The sequence below is a fragment of the Microtus pennsylvanicus genome, chromosome 9 (assembly GCF_037038515.1).
Source record: "Microtus pennsylvanicus isolate mMicPen1 chromosome 9, mMicPen1.hap1, whole genome shotgun sequence".
Classification (NCBI taxonomy): Eukaryota; Metazoa; Chordata; class Mammalia; order Rodentia; family Cricetidae; genus Microtus; species Microtus pennsylvanicus.
Window position 1 is genome coordinate 36,501,582 of NC_134587.1, and position 21,012 is coordinate 36,522,593.

General features: G+C 33.5%; 1 protein-coding gene across 1 annotated transcript in view; it reads left to right on the forward strand.

The window, feature by feature from the left end:
• The window catches only part of Lrp1b (LDL receptor related protein 1B), a 1,720,116-nt gene that overhangs the window by 1,580,419 nt on the left and 118,685 nt on the right, over positions 1-21,012 (forward strand). The window contains exons 67-68 of the mRNA XM_075985306.1: positions 10,006-10,122; positions 15,916-16,022. Coding sequence (XP_075841421.1) covers positions 10,006-10,122; positions 15,916-16,022 — 224 coding nt within the window. The remainder of the gene's footprint in view (positions 1-10,005; positions 10,123-15,915; positions 16,023-21,012) is intronic.

Below are 21,012 nucleotides of genomic sequence, written 5' to 3' on the forward strand. Positions count from 1 at the left end.
CTTCTGACTGTCAGAGTCAGACACACAGGGGAGGTGCAACAAACTGACCATTTAATTATATAAGCTCACTTTTTAATTGCCTCAAAATAGATTTATTATTTTAAAAGAAAATAAAATAAGTACATGGAAAGCTTTAGGTAAACTTTATCCATTAGCTTGTAGACTAGACAAAGATGGAATTACTAGAACATTGTTACCTGAATCTGTAACTGATGATCTTTGTGGACTGTAAATAAAACCCTATCCTTCTGTATTGTGGAAATTTGATTCCTCTTCAAACTGATCCAGAAATATAATTCTCTTCATAAAATATGTCTTAAAATTTTTAAGTCTACAGATTTTTTTTTGAGCAAAGGAAGACAAGTAGAGTAGCCAGGAATTTGTAGACACAATACAGAGGCAAAAGATGAAAATACAAGTAACTTCCTTTTGCCCATCCTTAGTTCGCAAGCATAATGTTGCAATACAAATTTTTAAAAATAAAGATGGAGACAGATACTTGTCAAGAGTGATAGCATTGCAGAATTCAATTTGACACTTTCTAAATGTGGATAATGCAAACTTGGAAACTTTCCACTGACAATTACATCAAAATGGCATACAATTTAGAGAGTGTCATTATTCGAGTTTCTCCAGAGCTGGCTTGTTCCTAATTCTCCTCTTCATAAAGGAATTAAGCTATTTGTAATTTGTTTTACTTGTAAGAGTCCCTTGATTCTTCTTGGATTAATATGGAGAAAAATAAAATTTCAAAAACAAAACAGAAGTACTTAGATCCCAGATAGACCAGCTCTAACTAGAATTGTTCCTCTCCTCTTCTATAATATTTATGCATTCTTCTAGGGCCTTAAGGGGGAAATGTGTACGAAAGTGCTCATTAAATAATATTATCCCAATTGATGAGAAGTTAACATGAAGTTAATTTTCAGAGGTGGAAAATCACCAAGAGGACTCTTAAGTGTTCTAGAAAATTGTTATCTTAAAGGTCGTAGCACAGTATTTCATGTAGACCATATGTTCAAATTGGCCTTACTTACTTCTCTGTTCCACTGAGCCAGCATCAATTGTCCCTGCAAAGGACATATTTCACTTTAGTCATTCTTAATTCTCTCTATAAAACAAACATCCCAGACAGTGTCTTTGAGGGACTCTCAAACTTTCTCTAAAATTCACATGCCAAACCACCAGCTGCACTAATTCAGTTTTCTTATCTTACAAGCTCCCACAGAACAGGCCACTGAGCTATGAGCACTCAATGGTTTTTCTAGCCCCAAGTTCAGATACTACTAAAATCCTCTCCCAAACACATGGTCAGGTCTGTCACAACAATATTCTACTCCTGGTGACAATTAACGGCATGACTAGAATTTCTTGAGATTGGAGTGTTTCTTTTATTTTATAGCTTGTCCATCATCCAAGAAAGTCAAACTTTCTGAAGGTGAAGTCAAAGTGGCACATTGACTAGTGGCTTGCTTTACATGACTTCTCGGCCTTCCTTCGTATAGCTTCAAATCTACTTACTCAGTTGTGACACTTCTCTCAGTGAAGTGGGCCCACCGACATCAATCATTAATCAATTGTAGTTTTCTGTGATGATCGCCATTTGTTGAAAATAGAAGTTTCTTTTATGAGGGATGGTAGCTACATTTATCTTTGCTTATAAGGATAAGACTTAGCATATAGTAAGGATTTATGGGAGTCTAAAAAATGTTATCAGTAGATTCTCTTCTAAGATCCATGACTTCAATAACCCAGAGAAGCTGCCTGGTTGTCCAGTACCAAGCATGATTCTCCTGGTGCTGAATGAGCCTTAAGTCTAATTGGAAAGTTTTGGTTGCCACCAACGTGTGAGTGTCCCATATTACATCTTTATGTCAGTAATTGTTGTGTTTCATAGGTGTGACAGCTTGGTTAGAACTGTGTTCTTTTCCTCCTTTAGTAGCTTGTTGGTATTTTCTCAAAGCATACAAACTAAAACTCAGAGAAGATGTTGCTGAGCAGATCATCTGAGGTCGTGTGAGCTCTGTATCCTATGTATACAGCATCTTCAATAATAGTGGTCCACATACAGCCCTGATAGGCAACAAAGGGCTATAGCAATAATCTATACTGTTTGTAAGTAAATTGGACTACCCTGAACAACCATTTGGAAGAATGTTTCTGGTGCCTGGACTGGAATTTTGCTAGTCTATGGTTCTTTAAAGATAATTCCAAGTGTCTTAATTTCATTTAAGACATATCCCCATATATACTTATATACTTACATGTATATATATATGTATACACATACACTTATGTGCATTTTGTAAGGACCAAGTATATATATATATATATATATATATATATATATATATATATATATATGTATACACACACACACACAATAATAATCATCAAAAAGTGGTTATTTGGTATTCCTTCATTCACAATAACCCTTGCTTATGTTAAGTCAACATAAAACTGTTTGTCAAACCACTTTTCCACTTTTTTTATTGTTACTGGTTGTTGAGGTATTTCTCTGGAACTCTTACCTCCAAAAAGATTATAAAAGTATTTCTTATAATCCATAAATTTTGTATTAGTATTATTATCATTTAAGCATAATTTAGATATAGATTAAGGTGTAATTGAAGTATGTTTATAATTTCAGTAATACTTATTTAGAATTTCATCTTACTAGTAAATTGATTAGGGATTGTTATTGGAATCTGTTGGGATTGGGTGTTATACTTCTGGAGCCATTTGTTTAATATTATATCCCTACAGTTACCATAGTTTTAGAACATTTCTTTAAAACATATTTTAAAGGTTCTCCTGCTTTCTCAAGATGATTTAATTATTCTCTATCATTGATACTTTCTTATATCATTGTAATTATATCTATCTTTTTAAAGGCAGTAATGGATTGTCATGGTTAGTGAACCAACTGTGTATAAAGTGAGAGAAAGTGGTCAGTATAATAACTGAGAGTTCAAATCACTGAAGACCGTGACTTCATATTTTTTAGAAGTTGGTCAGTTTCTTTCTGTAATGTTTTGTAGTTTTCCTTATGAGAATATATATAAATATCCTTTAAATATGACTCTCATATTCTACTCCTTTGTTCATACAGCTCTTCTATCATCTGTAGACTCCTTTGTCTCTAAAGAGATACTTATGTATCACTGTAAATGTTGTTGACAGGACAGTTCTTTAGTTCTTCCTTCCAGAGACATAATTATACAATCATTAACTTCTTTTATCTCTTCTTAGAAGTATACATATGCAAAAATTAATCCAGTGTTAGAGTGCATAGGAAGGATCCCTGACCCTACCTTTTTGAATGATCATATTTGTAGCAGTACCTCCTTGTTTATGAGAAAACCTTTAAGAAATTTAAAATGTGGTGATTATTTTATCATTGTTATTGTTATGAACAATGACAAAATAATTACTGCATCTTTAAAATTTGGAGAACGTCTTTATTATACCACCATTCTATTTTCCTAATTATGATAAAACACTGGATGTAGTGAGAATTGATGATAGTCTCGAGTACTGTAGTGTGAAATGTGTGTGTGTGTGTGTGTGTGTGTGTGTGTGTGTGTGTATGCTTGTAGGTGCATGTGTATTATTTTCTCCTCGGTGTTTGCTTAATAAAATCACTAAGCTGTATTTAATAAATAGTGGTATTATCTGGGTCCCATTCTAGTGACTATGATTTCTGGTATGAGAGACGGTTTGGGAAGGGCAAATTTTTAGTTTCCTCATTGCCTTGTTTAATATTTATTGTTAAACTTGACAGTAGTTAGAGTCATGATACAAGGCTTGGAGAATGTCTGGAGAGAATTTTCTTCTTTGGGCAAATTTAAATATATGGAAAGGGGCACCTAAATATGAATAGTGTATTTCGTGGCCTAGTCATCTGAACTGTATAAATGAGGAGAAAGCTAGCTCAGCACCAACATTCATTCTTTTATTTCTAGAACTTAGGTGCAATGTGATGATGAGCTGATGCCCACTCTTAATAGAATACTTTCTTTGCCTTGATGGATTGTGAAACCAAAATATACTTCCCTTTCTTCCTTAAAGTTAAATGTAAGATCCTTTGACAGAGCAAATCATTAATACAGAAAACAGGTACCATGAAGTCAGGGGAGTTACTGTGATTAATTTGTTGTTTGCAGGTTTCTGGGACTTATTTAAGGAATCAATATGGAAAAGAGCTTGCAGTTGTCTTGAGAAGCCCTAGAATTATGTAAGCAGAAACTAGTGGTTGTTATCTTTTGAGTCTGGAAAACCAGAAAACACAAAGAAGTCAGAATAGTGAAGGCCCAACTCTTAAGCTGTCAAAGAACAAAATTTTATTGGAAAATGGAATATAGGCCATTTGATTTATGTTCAGGCAAAAAAAAATATGAACTTATTCTTCCTTGTCCTGAACTAATTGAGACTTAATTCAATAGTGTTGTAAAGTAAAAGGAATGTCTAACCCCTGAGGGCATTCAAACCATGACGTGGCTGCTGGCTGCATTCTCATTCACAGTGAAAGGGACAAAAACGACATAGAGGTATTGATGTTTGGGTAAGAAAAGAAATGAAAGCTACTGAAAAGTTGCAGACCTGATGGGGCAGAAGAAACACTTGCAATTGTTAAAAAATGATTAGGACTCTTGTAGTTTTTTTCTAGGGCTAAAGTCTCAGGTGCTTTATCCTTAATGTTGTTCTTGTTTAGGTAGCCAAACAGGTAGAACTATAGGCAACTAAGGAATTCTGAGAGTAGTTGTAGAAGGAGTAAACTTCCAGCGGCAAAGAAACTCCAATTGATTATCCAATACCAAAACACCAACCCTGAAAACAAATACAAAGTTTATAGTTAGTATATATACAAAGTTTATGCTCAGGATATACATTGTACTAAATGAGCTGTATTGGATAGATAGATAGATAGATAGATAGATAGATAGATAGATAGATGATAGATAGATAGATAATAGATAGATAGATGATAGATAGATAGATAGATAGATAGATAGATAGATAGATAGATTGATAGATAAAAAGATAGAGAGATATAGATATAAATTTAGATATATTGTGGGTGTGCGTGCAACAACAATTAAAAAGAGCTCATAAACTTAAAAAGTCCCAAGGTGAAAGTAACATGGGAGGGCTTGGAGGGAGAAAAGAGAAGGGGAAATGGGAAAATGGTGTAATTATATTATAACCACAAAAAAACCCAAATGCTAAAATTACCAAGACAAATGGAAATTTGTGTTTTAATGGCAAAAGAAATTAAAATGCTTTAGATATTTGTATCAGAAAGAGAGAAGTGATGGCAGGAAGAAGTGGAGGGGAGAGGAGAAGAGGGTAAGGGGGGAAAGAGGAAGAGAGTGCTCCAATGTGAAATTTAAATGAAATGTAAAACCAAACAAACAAACAAAACCCCATAGACTGGGGATTCTGCTCTAAGAACTGTTCCTCACCAGATACCTAGAGGAATGTTTCCCGGGCAGCAAACCCCAAGACTGATGGAACTAATGGAACAGACCTTTAAGGTCTTGAAGGAACACTTGGCACAACATCCAAAAGGTACTCACTCATGTAAGAATGAAGATGCAAATGAAAGGAGAGCATGGAGGCTTAAGCATGGTTTCCTGTTGAGGTTATACAGTGTGTTTCGGGCGGTGTGAGGCTGAATAAACGCCATAGTGTGGAACTGCAAAGCTGTAGCCTAAAATACAGAAAAGAGCCCAGAATACTGAAAACGCTAGGAGTTTAGGATATATGAGATAACCTGGTTCTATGAAGTACGACTGATGAAAGAAAGAGACAGAAAGAGAGAACAGGAAGGGAGACACAGAGAGGCAGAGACTGAAATACAGAGATGTTGAGAGACAGAGAGAATGGGAGAATGACAGAATGACACAATTAGGGAATGACAGAAGGAGAATGTATGTCAGATTCAGCACAAACAGATGTACCTACCCCCAAAGGTCTGATTCCATCACCAGGCCCATCTGCAACACATGCAGCTGCAGCTGGCGTTTTCCCTCTCAGATTAGGCTATCCCGTGATCTGGCTTTTTCTTGCTGTGTTACCAATATTCCCTTTTAGGACGGAAAGTTACTGTGTGCTGTTGTGTATCAGATCTTTCTAACATGCTTTTGGTTTTATAAGGGTCACAGTTAAAAGATTACTTGATTTGCAGAAGAGAATTTTGAGGTTGGATTTTTTTTAAAAAAAATATTCACTCTCAAAGATTATTGGGATTTTCAACATTAGACTGAATATATTTTGTATGATAGGATGGCCATGCACTTATGGAGATAAGAATTTAAAGTTTAATAATAATGTGATTAAGAGGGGGTTTGTGATTTTAATATTTATTTAAATTTGAAAATATCTAAAATTATTTAGGATACAAACCTTTGGGCTTCTCTCTGTGGGATTTTCTAGAATGGCTTAATGGAAATTCAATCAATCACCCTTTATATGAGGGATGTCATTCCATGGTCTGTGATTCTAGAATGCATACAAAGGAGAAGGCTATCACCAAACACCAAACACCATCATCTACTGCTTTCTGCTTCCTATCTACACATACATTGTGATCAGATGTCTCATGTCTCACCTACATTATCATCCCTATCATGGATTATACCCTTATACAGTTTGTCAAGCAAACCTTCCTTTCATTACTAAAGTTGCTTTTATAATATGCCTTATCACACCAATAATAAATTAAGAAATATAACTAGTATACCTGGCACATATACATGTGCACTGTAGTACATCCAATCACGGGATATTTTAAATGTTCTACAAGGCTACATAGTTGTGTTTACATGATTTTCATGTAATCTCATAGCTAAAATTAAGTAGCTTGGAAATAAAATTTATATAGTTTTACATAAATCAGTTCATCTTTCTCAATATAATTTTACATGCCTTCAGTGGAAATTTCACTGAGATATATCTTTGTAAATTAATCTCAAATAGTAATTCTGATAAAATAATATAAAAATGAATTGAAAATGCTTTTGAGAAACTCAGAAATCACTAACGTACCTTAGAATTAGGCTAATCTCATATTCTCATTGTCAAGAGCGGCTCTTCCTGGAACTGCTGAAAGAAATTTAGGTCACGATGCAAATTTTCCTTCTGTCTGATGTTTTCTAAAGTTACATGCATTTTCAAAACATCACCTAAAATAATTTAAACAATGTATGTTATGAGTCAAATAAAATTAATGTTTATCTAGGGCTGCATTCTAGAGGAGTTTTTGATTGAAAAAAAATTTGGCTGAATTGTTGAGTACCAAGTTTCAATTTTTAGTCATTAATTAAATCCCAATATTAGTTGTTTATTTCACTATCAACTAATGTTTATATTATACTGTATTGATATTCTTTGGATTATAAATTAGTCTTTAAATAAATAAACTATGAAAAACATAATATAAAGCACCAAGTATAGCTCCTACTGCTGGCATAGGTTAACTTCTGAGTAATCATTAGAAGGCAAGCAGGAAGTGTAGAAAGGAAATATAGGCAGTCTTTTTTTTTTCGGAAGAGAATTACACTTAAATTCTGTCACGAGAATTCCTTCTGTACACTACTTCAGAGCACTAGCTTAATATAAACTCCTGTTTCATTATTGAGCTCCTCTGTAAGATTGAAGAAATTACTTAAACTTTCTGATGTTTATGTTTCTCCTTTATTTAAATAAATGCAATAATCCTTCATTAAGATATAATGGGAATTGAGAGTGATTGTGTTTATTAAAATGCCTAGCTAGGAGCTGGGCTGAGTTCAGAACAGATATTTACTATTTAATTTTCTAAATTATGCCTAAATCACTTTGCTTTTCATTATCAATTGGAGTTAAAAGTTTACACTGTGCACTTTTGGAATACAGAGTAGCAACCATCACCAAGTAACTACTGTTACTTTCAGTTCACTTATTTTAATAGTCTGAAAATGAAAGATTCCCTGTCCAACTCAGATGTGTCTATGCAACTCTGTTCTTCATGGCTATGACACAATATCGGTCATTAATAACATAAAAGACAAAAAAAAAGATTCAGTATACAGTCCTATTGCTTCTAGATCCAAGAGTTCTTTATGTAAGAACACAAAGGAAGAATTTAAAGGAATAAGCCAAGCTGCTCACCTCCTGCTGTACAGAGACCCACTCAGGGAAGGTGCTGAGGACAAGGTATACGTTTTTAGGATTGTATTGACCAATTCACTCCAAAAAGAACCCAATTCCTAACAACCATTTAGCTACAGCCACTGCTGATGATAAGTTTGCCACCCTCAAGGACACACTCACGTGGCAATAGTTACACCAGCTGGGGCCCCAAGCTTTCAGTTTGTGAACCTTTTCAGGAACACATAATATCCCTAATTTAACTATGTCTGAGAAGTTGATTAGCATGTATAAAAGAAAAATATTCATAAACTGGGGTTTCAGTTTACAATTTTGTTATTGAATTTGTATCTTGACCCTTAAGAACATATGTAATCAGTCTAAGCCAATGATCAAGGGCAGTATTATCACCACACAGTTCATTAGAAATGTGAGTTTAATCCCCAATCCTGCTAAGTCATAACCAACGTTAGATGCAATTCTAAGTGATTCTACAAAGAGAAGTGAAAGTTTAAAGTTGATGTTGTCTATAGTTAGATTGACACTAGAGAAGTGTAGAAACTCTCACCTTCAGTTTGTTTCTATTGCTTAATTTTTCATATTAATTTGATCTGAACATACATATAGTACCAAATCAGGAGTAAAAGTAGATATTTTATAGTATTTGGCATGCCATTCACTAGTACTGAAAATTCATTAGAGTCCTAAACTTGAAAGAGTTTCTGTTGATTTAATGTACAGTCAAAGCCTTGTTAATAATTCTCCTTAGGCTTCAGGGAATTGTATGAAGATTTGTGTAGAATGAAATCTTTTCAATATTCCTGCTTTGCACACATACTAAGAGGCATTGATATAAGTTGAGCATCCCATTTGAAAGACTAAGTTCTGAAATGGTTCAGTCCTTAAAAGATTATGAGCATGACTTTGTTGCCAAGAGAAGAGAACTTCACACCTAACTACATGTGTTAGACTCGGGTCACAACATAGGAACATCAAAAAGGTTTTATAAAATCTTGTTTTGCAAAAAAATATATCAATATATATTTTATTTATATATTATATATTTACTACATTTATATGCTATATATGCAGACTCAGGTCACAGCATGGGAGCACTGAAGAAGTTGTATAAAATCTTGTTTATATATAATATATAAATATAGATGTGATATTTTATTAATATATGGCATATATTACTATACGGTATATACTATACATTTTATGGTATATATTGTCAATATTATATAATATATTATCTAAAATAAATGAATTGTATTTTCCTTTGGTAGTCACCCAAGAAAGACCCCATCATGTTTACATGGGTGTAAAAATCTGAAAACTATGGAACCATAAAATGCTTCCTATCCTAAACTGTTTGAATAATGCACATCCAACCTAGATAATATACAATTTATGAGTGAACCATAGCCAGGACTGACCAATAACATGCAGCTAGCAGCAGCGAAAATATGAAACATTGATGAGCAGATTGTTATACATAGATAACATATATTTATAAGCTCTTTGTGAAACAGGACAACATAAATGTTCGGTGATATTACAATAATTTATTTTGTTTCTATGCGTAGAAGCAGAAAGAGAAGTATAGTTTGGGACAGTTTTGACAATACTACTGCACACATCACTTGTTGGTTTAATTGCTTTTTAATTCTCCAATGGTAATATGGAACAAGTGCAAAGGGCCAAGTGGACTCAAAACTTGAGTTCATTTTCCCCTTGGAATACTTCTCAGTCAGTTACTGAATAGAAGTTCCTGAGATGTGATATGCCATGCACTGACATAGCAGTTAGGCTTTTGTAAGGATGTCATAATGGAACCCAACCATGTAAACTCAGGTTCATTCGTTGCAGATAAAAAGACTTGTGGACCTCATGAATTCCAGTGTAAGAACAATAACTGTATACCAGATCACTGGCGGTGCGATAGCCAGAATGATTGCAGCGATAATTCTGATGAAGAAAACTGCAGTAAGTAAATTTTGCCTCATGACCTTCCATGCCTGACATTCCATTCAATAAACAAGCTGGATGGCATTTTTTTTTTTTGTTTCTGTTAAAGAAAAATTTGGACCCCTCTGTCCCGACGTTCACATTTTTATACATATATTCACATTTGGACAGAATATGCAGAATAAATTGGCCTGATTCTTAAAGGGTAAAATGATTGGGCTGCTTACTCTGGGAGTTATTTTCTTTCTGCTTGCAGAATTGGTAGAAGAGTATCAGGAGGTTTAATACAGCCCATTAGTATGCAATGAAGAAAGCCCTTGATGCAAGTTCATACAATGAGCTGACTGATGTGCAGACAGCACAACACATATCATTTTTAACGGATGCTATTCATTCCATTTCTGCCTCAATCCGTTCACACTACAAATTCACCCATGAGCATCTTTCAGTGAGTTATCATTTATCCTCTCTGGAGTAGTGAACACCATCTGCATTCAGGATGCTTTTCTCAGAAAATAGAATAACACTGATGGCGACTGCCTGCTGAACTTTATACAATAAATTTGAAAACAATAATTATCCAATAATTATATTTTCTCACTAAGAGTATCTGTGTTTAAGCATTATTCCTCAGTAAAATTCTTATCACTGCTTTTATGTATAAGTAAAAAGCGATATCACCACGATAAAATGGGAAAATAACCAAATTATATTTAAGTATATTCTTCTCCTTTCAAAAAGTTTTGATGCAGATAGATATCAGTAATATTATCTGTTAAGAGCAATCATTCCCAGAAGACACTGACATAATCTACACAACAATACATTATATGAAGGCATGTATGTGGTGGAATGAATTATTTAGATATTCATCCTGCACAACATGTGTTAATGTCTCAATAACTTTTGCAAAAATGACACCTGTGTCTGACAATCAAATTATTGGGGGTATCTGACTGTGGCAGCACATAGCGAGCTCTCACTTTTATATACATAATCCTAATGGGTCATTGTTTACAAATGTAAAGATTATTGCATGGACTTATGAGACTGTTAGACTCATTTCATCAACAGTTAAAACCACCTTTATATAAAAGGTTCTCACATATATCCAGTAACTAATATTAAAATTAGATGGATATGACATCAATAAAAATAAATTTAAAATACAAGAATTTACATACTTGATAAATCAGATATTTCTTCGATTTTGTTGATGTGCTTCATCTTAAACATATAGATGGCAAAGACTCCATTTTGAAGGATACAGAGGACCGCAGGCTAGGTGAGAAGAAACCTTGGAGATATTTCTCCCTTCTTTTCTCCACTCTTCTTGCATTTCCCTCTTTCCTGTGTGTGAATAGAGATTGAATCATGGGACTTAAATGTCCTAGGTCAATTTGCTACCGTGTTTTATTTTTATTTTGCAGTAGAATTTGCAAATTGAACAAATTGGGCCTAAACTCACTGTGTTGCCCAAGAAACCCTTAGATTTGTAAACTTCCTGCATCACCATCCAGAGTACCTTGCATGATAATCTCGCTCCACCAGGCCCAGCTAATGAAGACCTTTGTTCACTGAATTGTTGAAATTGTGCAAAAAAAATGGATTATTGCTTCAATAAAAAAAAGAAGAGAAGAATGAGGGTTAAGGTAGTTTGTCTGTAAATCAACTGGGATTCCCAATGTGGATGAGGGTTATTGTTCAGACATGGAGAAGTCAGCCAGTGACCAAAGAACTATTCAGACTTCACTAATCACTGAAAACATATCTATTAGAAAGTCGAAAGGAAAATGTCCATTTAAAATAGACAATTACATGAGCTCATAGTAGCATATTTATTCTGAGCTTACTGAATAAGACAAGGAATATTGACATTTTAAAGGAGAAATAACACTGTATAAGAATGAATTAATTATAGTTGGGGCAAAGAAAAGGAAAAATATAATTAAGATGAGCATACAAGTCAAGACAAGTATTACAGTAGATTATCATGTTAAATGCATAATGTGTATGAAAATAAAGAGGTCTATGCTTGCAGAGATAGTTTTTAAGTTTGGGTGTTTGAAAATTCTACTTTGAAAGAACCAGAAGCGAATAAAACATTTAAGCATTGCAAACACTCGCAGTTATACAGAATCAAAAGTTTTGTATATAGACAAGCTACCTGTAGTTTATTTGAATTTCTAGAGACTTAGCATTGAATCTATATCAAACTATTTATGGTATATGCTATACAATAAATGCAACAATTCTAAATTACTGACACCCATATTAATATAACTTTTGCTGAACATAGAGTAACTGATACTCAGTAGAGAGACTGGAGATTGCATATCTATGCTATGATGTGATATGTGTGGTTTGGAAAGTCGATTTCCTTCTTGAACTTTACCGTCTTCTTTTCATCAAGGATGGTTTTAATTACAGTTTCCAATGCTGAGACTGTGCTTTTGCCTCCCTTAATATTGAAGAGAGTAGCCATTCTGTGTGGTGCCCTGCCCCCATGATTCATCATTAACTTTGAAATCCAGGAATCTTCCCAGACAAAAGAAATGGACCCCGTAGAAGCTTCTTGGTGGGCAATGTGCCTGCGCAGATTTACAGAAAACATTGTAAAAAGTTCATGTGCTGGGTTCCTATCCACACTTGGGATAGGATTACAGTTTATATGACAGGGAGAATGGGAACAACAGTTTAGTTATTCTATAGGAAAGATGGCATTTAGACTTTCTTTACAAATCGGTTATCAGACAGAGACATTCTCCCCACTGCTGAAGTTCTAATATGCACTGGTAATGCTACCTGGCCATCAGTTTGAAAACTGTTCTTCTACTTTATCGGAAAGGCTTAAAGATTTTTTAAACAATTCGAATTTTAAAAGTAACTGATTTAAATTCATTTGAAAAAATTTGTTTTCAGCTATCTTAAGATAAGTAAACGTTCTTTGCCATGTAAATGAGGTTTAGAAACACATTACACATCCTGATCCTCAATGGCACATGTATGTATGAGGAGTTACCATTGTTTCTGTTCATAGATATACGAGCTGGCAAATTTCAGTGCATGGCAAAAATTACTCAGAATTTCCATTGTTAATTAAAATATTTTCATAGCAAATAGCAGTCTCTCTTCTTTACTGGAGCAACAAATCTAACGATTTAGGACAAAGACTTTATGAAACAAATTGACTGTATAACTACCAAGCAAATGCCTCCAGCAGATAGCATAATCTATTTACAATCTTATGTCAACAATTTACAACTCTCCATACAGCAAAATATGTCAAAGCCTATGAAGCCAATTTAGCACATAGGAAATACGTTTGCTTTGAAATAGAGTAAACACACGCTATAACAGAAGCAGAAGGAATCCTGCTCACTTCAAGCACATATATGTGATTTTTCCTGTGTAGTTGTTAAGCATTTAGCTTATATTATAACTGTACCTTCTATCTCTATTTTTAAAATTAAAATTATTTTGTTAGCCATCATTGCTAAAAATTGCACATACTGCATCACCATTTCTTTTTTTCTTAGAATAAAACTCTGTGTTTACAAAGTGCAATACAATATTATAACTTTTGTGTAGGGTGATGATGAGAACAATTAAGTAAAATAGAGATAGGCATGTGTCAAGCAAAAGAAATTCAGCTACCTACTCTCCTGTCATCATTTCTGCAGTCTGTAGAAAGCAAAGTAAACTACACAAGTCTTGGCTATGTAGCTGCATTGATTCAACTGAATACTAGCTCTTTCGAATACTTTGCCATTTAGAGTAATGTTAGAATTCTCTCTATGCCTAAGTTTACTCCATTACACGGAGAAAAGTATGCAAATGCATTATACAGTTGCTTTGAGATTTGAGCAGTACATTAGTGCAAGTACTCAGCAATAAATTTACATAATGTCTAATGGCAATTAGATAATTAATGCTTGGCAGTTATTGCTTTTATTAGTGTCAACAGAGTTATTTTCAGAAAAGGGAATATATATTTATTTATACGCAAACACACACACACACATACACACTCACACATACACGGAATAAAAACAAGAAAAAGCGCTGCTACTATAATGCCCACTGAACACAGAATCAGAGAGTCCTATTGGAAACTGTCCATTACGGCCTGAAAATATGATTTAGCAATTAAGAGCACTGACTGCTCGTCCAGAGGACAAAGTTTCAATTCCAAGGACCCACGTGGCAGCTCACAACTCTCTGTGGCAAAACACCAATGCACAAAAAAAAAATCAAAAAAAGAAAATATATATATATACTTTGGTTCCTGGGTTTTTTGGTTGCTGGTTTTTTATATGTTGTTTTTGTTTTGTTTTTCTTTAAGAGAAACTTTTGCTGTGAAAGCAAGCTAGCTTATGATTTGCTATACTCGAAAGTTGGACTCCAAGTTGGACTCGAACTTGGAATTGTAGGTGTAAACTATTAGGCCCAATTAGTTACTTGTTCTCATTCTTCTGAATCGTATTTTGTTTATAGACTAAAAGTCATTTACTAAGACATGGTCAATTCTAAAGTTGAAAAAAGGACTCTCTGATACATATGACATTTCCATAGTTCTTCAAAGTTCCCATTTACTAAAATGTAAAAATTATGACGCCAGACAGTCCCTGCTAATGCTCAGAGACTGAATAGCTCATAGACAGTGATGTCTAATACAAGATTGTGTTGTGGAACAGCTCAAGCAGAGATATTTCTAACAGAAGACTGAGTTTCTTACCATCATTATGTAGAGCATACATCTCTATGTATGTGTTCCTTAGGCTAGAATCTATTACTTACTCCTCTTTCACGTGGACAAAGAAATTATTGCATGGGCCACCGCTGCAAAGACAATGAGTGGAAAAATACTTAAAATATACTTATACATATAATGCCTGAAAGTGAATTTATGTAATTAAACAATAAGTTAAAACAAAGAAATAAAGCATTTTAAGAAGACGATTAATGATTAGAGAAAACAGAGGCTGATTTTTCTCGTCCAAGACTCCAGACTGGAGAAGGGTGATCCCAACCGTCTGAAGGATCACTTCCAGAAGTCAAGTTCTGAAATCAGACCTTAACATTGTGACAAAACACTTTCCACTAAGGCTAAAGTGAAGCCGTTAAGGCATGCTGTTTGATTTTAGTCCTATAAGAAATATGTCCAACTACAATTTAATCAATTGTGAGCAAATTTTCAAAATTGACAGGAAAATTATACAGAACAAAAGGTACCAAATACACCAACAAATAGGCTGTTTTGTTGTTGTTGTTGTTTTAGAAAGCCTACTTACCCATTCCTAATGCTATGTTTGTGTTCCTTCTTGTCCTATGAACTCTGGATTTTCCATGACAAAATCAGATAAATAAAATCCCTACCATACATAATTAAAAGTCAGTATCAATGTTTATTCTCCTATCATGTTGTTAAATATAATAATAGATATAGAAAGTTAGTAAATGTTTATTAAATACATTAAATATCTTAAAACTCTAAATAAAAAAGACTGTGGCACATTCTAGCATATAAATTTTCACATTACATTGTATTTTTAAAATTATATTTTATTAAGTAATAAAACATCTTTTAAAGCTTTCAAATTTTTCAATGATTTGTTTTAATGACTTTGAAATTAAATTTGAAAATTAGTATATTTTGTTCTATAGCTTCCTTATGAGGTGTTCCCCCTAAATTATCTCATTGCCTCTGCTTGCCTAACCTCTTTTGGTTTTTCATTACCTCCTCATGTTGCTCAGAATGCAGATGATAAAATACAATTTTACTCCATGCTTTTTCTTTTCTATCTTCAGAGCCCCAGACCTGTACAATGAAAGACTTTCTCTGCAGCAACGGGGACTGTGTTTCATCAAGGTTTTGGTGTGATGGAGAGTTTGACTGTGCTGATGGCTCTGATGAGGTAGGGATCTCTGTGAACACGCACACAGAAAGGTAAATCAGGTCTTGTACAGGGTTATCATCACTGAAGATAATAAGTGTGACCAAGGAGAATTCTGCAGTGCACCCTGCTCTGGATGACCTAAGATAGTTTTAATTTATGTGTTATGCTGCACAGACCTCACAGAATAACTGTGCTACTTCTGACAACTAAATATAGTGTGTTTTCTCTCCACTGTTGAATATCTGTTCAGGGAATAGTATGCTTAGAAATTCTCTTTCTGGTGTCCTTGCCATTTGTGGATTTGTTCATAAATTTGCCAGAGTATTTATAGCTCTTACTAATATTTTATGTATTTTAAATATTTTTCCTTCAGTGGCTCCAGTCTTATAAATTTTACTGTGGGTCATCGATTTTCATGAAACCATGAGTTTCATGAAACCAAGATTTCCTTGGATGATGGATCACAATCCATTTATTATAAGGCCTATGCTTTAGCTGAAATAGGAGATAATTTCTCTGGACAACTCTGCTAGTTTGAATTGTGTTTAGACTTCCCTGCTATGTATCACATGACTCCATGCAACTTTAAAACTAATCCTATTGAAATGATACCAGCTTTTGGATTACGCCATATGGGTCAAGTGCAGGCACGATCACTTTGAAAATTTTTCTTAGTTTTTTTTTCAATATGCAAGTGGAAAATAGGAAATGTAAGTAAACAAAGGGGGGAAAAAGATTTTCAGTCGCTTTTGGAAGTCATTGCTCTTTCACTCACATAGTATTGCTATAGATACATATTGCTTCGTCGGCTAATACATGCATTTGTTACTCATAGAAACAATTCCATCAAAGTAACTGAAGAGGATCCTTCCTAAAGCTTTAGAGGTTTCTGTTTCCAACTTCCCTAAGTATTCCACTGAGTCCCTTTCTGAGAGAGAAACACAAACTGCCTCTACTGTTTGTACAACAGTGCCCACAATGTATGGCTTTTCCAGTCTACCCCAACACTTATAAGGACAGATACTTTTATATCCTTGCCATTTGGAAAATTCACCCTAATGACAGCTATGAATGTGGTGTTTGTATGAGATTATGTGTGATTTTTCACCGCAAGAACACAAAAACTTAGCCTCAGAGTTTTCAAAAGTATCTCAAGAGAAGTTGGAAAAATATCCATTTTATTGAAGGACTATCCATAAATCAAAACCTGAACTCTTTCTTAGGATTCTACAAGGAGACTAGTTTACATCAACGAACCACATACTTATTTTGGATCTATAACTTAAAAATATCTTAGACATTCCTAAGTCAGAAAAATATATCTCATGCAACCTACGGATGCCATGGCAAGGGTTTGATTTTTATTTTGCTTCAGATACTTCAAAAATATTCCTTGAGTCTTATGATTTCTTGTTTTATGTTATTACTAGATGTTAAAAACATATAAAAAGAAGAAAAATCTAATTTTAATGTAAATCTTTTCCAAAATATTATCCATGTCAGAGTAAATGTATTTACTAATAGCTTTCATCTTATTCACTAAGTTCCTGGGCAAGTACTCTCCTGGTAAAATATATTTCTATTTACTAAGTGTTATCAAAGCAATGCTCTAAGGGAATTATCTTTATTATGGTCTTCCCTTCCAGACAGTGTAGTCCACAGCAAATTCTGTTTATTTTTCTTTAAAGCCTACAATAACATTTTATTTACTAAAAGACAGTGAAGCAAATGATCCAAAGGAGAACTTCGCACAAATATAGAAAGGAAAGTTGCATAAAGATTATATTACTAGGAAGTAGAAAAGTTAGGAGAATTGTATTTTTATGTATACATACCTACTCAGTGTTGATGTGTTCTTAACCATATCTCCTCAAAACAATATAAAATAAAGTTTAAAGCTTGAATTGACTTAATTTAATGTCAATTATATATCGCAGTTGCTTATATAGAGAACTATCTTTTAAAATTTTGCTTTTTGGTTTAGTTTTTTGTATTGTGTTTGGGGAATGATGATGAACACATGCCACAATGTAGATAAGATCAGAGAACAACATGAGAGAGTTTATTCTCTGTTTACCCCATGTGGACTATGGGTATGGATCTTAGTTTGACTGGAAGTAAATACAGTAACAAAATTAAATTTAAAAATAGCAATATGAGATCCTGTTTAATATTTCTGCTTTTCTAAACTATGTACCTCCAAAAACAGTACAACCAAGAGAAATCCAGTAGTAAGTGTTCACAGTGAAATGTACAGATCACTTACTAGAAACGGGGCTAATGTGGGGAATATGAAATTTTAGATCTGAGAAAAAAAATTCATAACATGGAATGTTAGCAAACACACATAACTAAAAGGCTGGTGAGCACAGGGCATAGAGACTAGCTTGAAAGTTTCTTGAGTGACAACAAGAACCAGTACAGTATCCAAAATGTAAGTTACTATGGGGGACTGAAACAAAATAAGCACAAACTCCATACATTCATAATAGCACTTAAAAAAAAGATCACAAAAGTCATCTGGGGTTTGCTAAAATATTAATATTGTTCAGAAAATGTAAGTTGTGGCTGGAGAAGTTGTGCCTCAGTAGTTAAAAGCACTTGCTTACAGGTTCCTATAAGTACAGCTTCAAGGGAATCTAACTTTCTCTTTTATTCTTCATAGAAACTGGATAATAAATATGCATATATATATACAAGCAAGTAAATCATTCATTCACATAAATTAAAACAAATAAATCTTGAGGGGAAAGACCAGAAGGACTTGGTAGACGAGGATGAATATATTCAAAATATATTTATAAAATTCTCAAGGAAAAAAATTCTAGAAAAGATAATTGAACTTAAATTCAGAACGTATGGATATTTTTTTTAAAAAAAATGAATAGAATATGTAAATAGTAAATAATTTTTCCAAAAAAAACAGAGAATGCAAAGAAGTTTTATATAAGTGTAGTCTTACCTACATTGAAACCTCACTTTGCTAAATAATATATTTGATTAACTAAAGATATTTCATGTGGTTTAAACACCATAGTGGATTATTATTTGTGAGACACTGTAAATTTGCCAATGTCATTTTAATGTTAAAATATTTTGGAATATATATATTATGATATATATTTATAGATATAAATTTTATATTCATATATACACATAAATGTGGGGAGAGTGAAAGAAACGTTAACTGTGAAGTGTTGATGATTTAAATACTTGGTTCATAAGTATGAATGATCTTTATATATATGGGGTTAATTGTAAGTCACAACCAGGCAAAGACACAATACACAAAAAGCTACAAGCCTATACATTTTATGAATGTAGATACAAAAAAATCTTTGCCATAATATTTTCAAATTAAATCCAACAGCATGGTAAAAGATTATTCACCATAATCAAGTATGATTAATTATAGGCATGCAAGGATTACTAAATATATGCAAATCAGTAACAACACTACACTAAGACATAAAATCAAAAAACCTTGATAAGGACAGGAAAAGAAGTTTAATTAAAATACAACAGCCGTTAATTTTAAACACTGCATAAATTAAGTGTACAATACAGATAACTCAATAATAAAGGCCTCAATAATGAAATTATAGCCTGTTTGTGTACAGAAAAAACTGGAAGTCTTTACTGAGATTAAGTGTTAGACTAGAACTATACTTTCATTCAACAGAATCTTGAAGTCTTACTTTGCTGGAGATAAGTGTGGTCTTTCTGTGCTTTCTAGGTAGTCTTGGTGAACCTGGTACTCTCTACCACAGTACACAGAAATTTACATTAAGGGCATTCCTACCACTTCAGCCTTGACTTCCTTTTACACAAATGGTACAGAACTCTCCAGTTCTCCAGCATCACTGCTTCCATATGCCTTGTTTTTCAAACTATTCTTAAAACATTTAAACTGTCCCAGAGGTAGATCCACTTCTGGTAAAACTTCTTCTCAAAGGCATTCTCTAAAAGATACATGTTTGTTTATCTTGACAATCAATATTTTCTTGTTATTGTAGTTTTGAAAATGATATTTTATATTGGTCTTTGTGATCATAATATAAGAAATAATCCCTTTTTTCATTATCACTTATGAAAGTCTCTGGCAAGTAATAATACTTTAATATTTGGGAAAGTATAGAAAGAAAATGTGAATTGTATTGAAGAAAATCTAATAAATATCTGTCAGCAAATATAAAATTAAAAAATAGGAAAGACAGGTTCCTTCATTAACTAAGGATTAATCTTGAAAGAAGAACAATTATTTACCTCTTTACCCCAGGAATGTCTATAGCTGTGAGCTCCTAAGCCATTTGTACGAAAGGAAAAAGTACAGATTATGAAAAATAGAAACTTCTATGCAAGAGAAAAATATTAGTCCACAAAGATGCTTGACCTGTACAGCTTATTCAAACCAATTTTCAAACCATGGAGAGTGAATATCACTCTCAATTATCTCACTCCCCACAAAGATCTGGGAGATTTCTGTATATATACATATATTATCCTCTTTGACTTCTAATAAAATCTGTCCGTGAGCAAGCAGAAGTAGCCACAATGACAGACCATTGCACAGTGATTTAGGAGGAAATACTATAATGGAAAAATTGACTCACAAACAACTAAATGGTAAGAAGATCAGTTCAGAGGAAAAGAGATGAGGCATGAGAGAGAACACTAGGAGAAAGATGGATGACAGTGTGAAGTAGACTTCCCTAGGCTTCTTCTTTGTTTCATATGTGTTCCTCCCTGAATATTCAAACATAGATGAACTATATGTTAAAAAAAAACAACTTGAAACAGCTTTTATGAGTATGATAGAGGTCCTCAAGAAGGAAACAAATAAACAAACAGTGGAAGGAAATGAATAAGAAAATAGAAATAGAATCAATAAAGAAAAACCAAATCGAGGGAAATCTGGAAATAAAAAAATTAGGAACTCAATTTTGAACCACAGAGGCAAGCTTCACCGTTATAATAAAACAGATGGAAGAAGGAATCCTGCCACTGA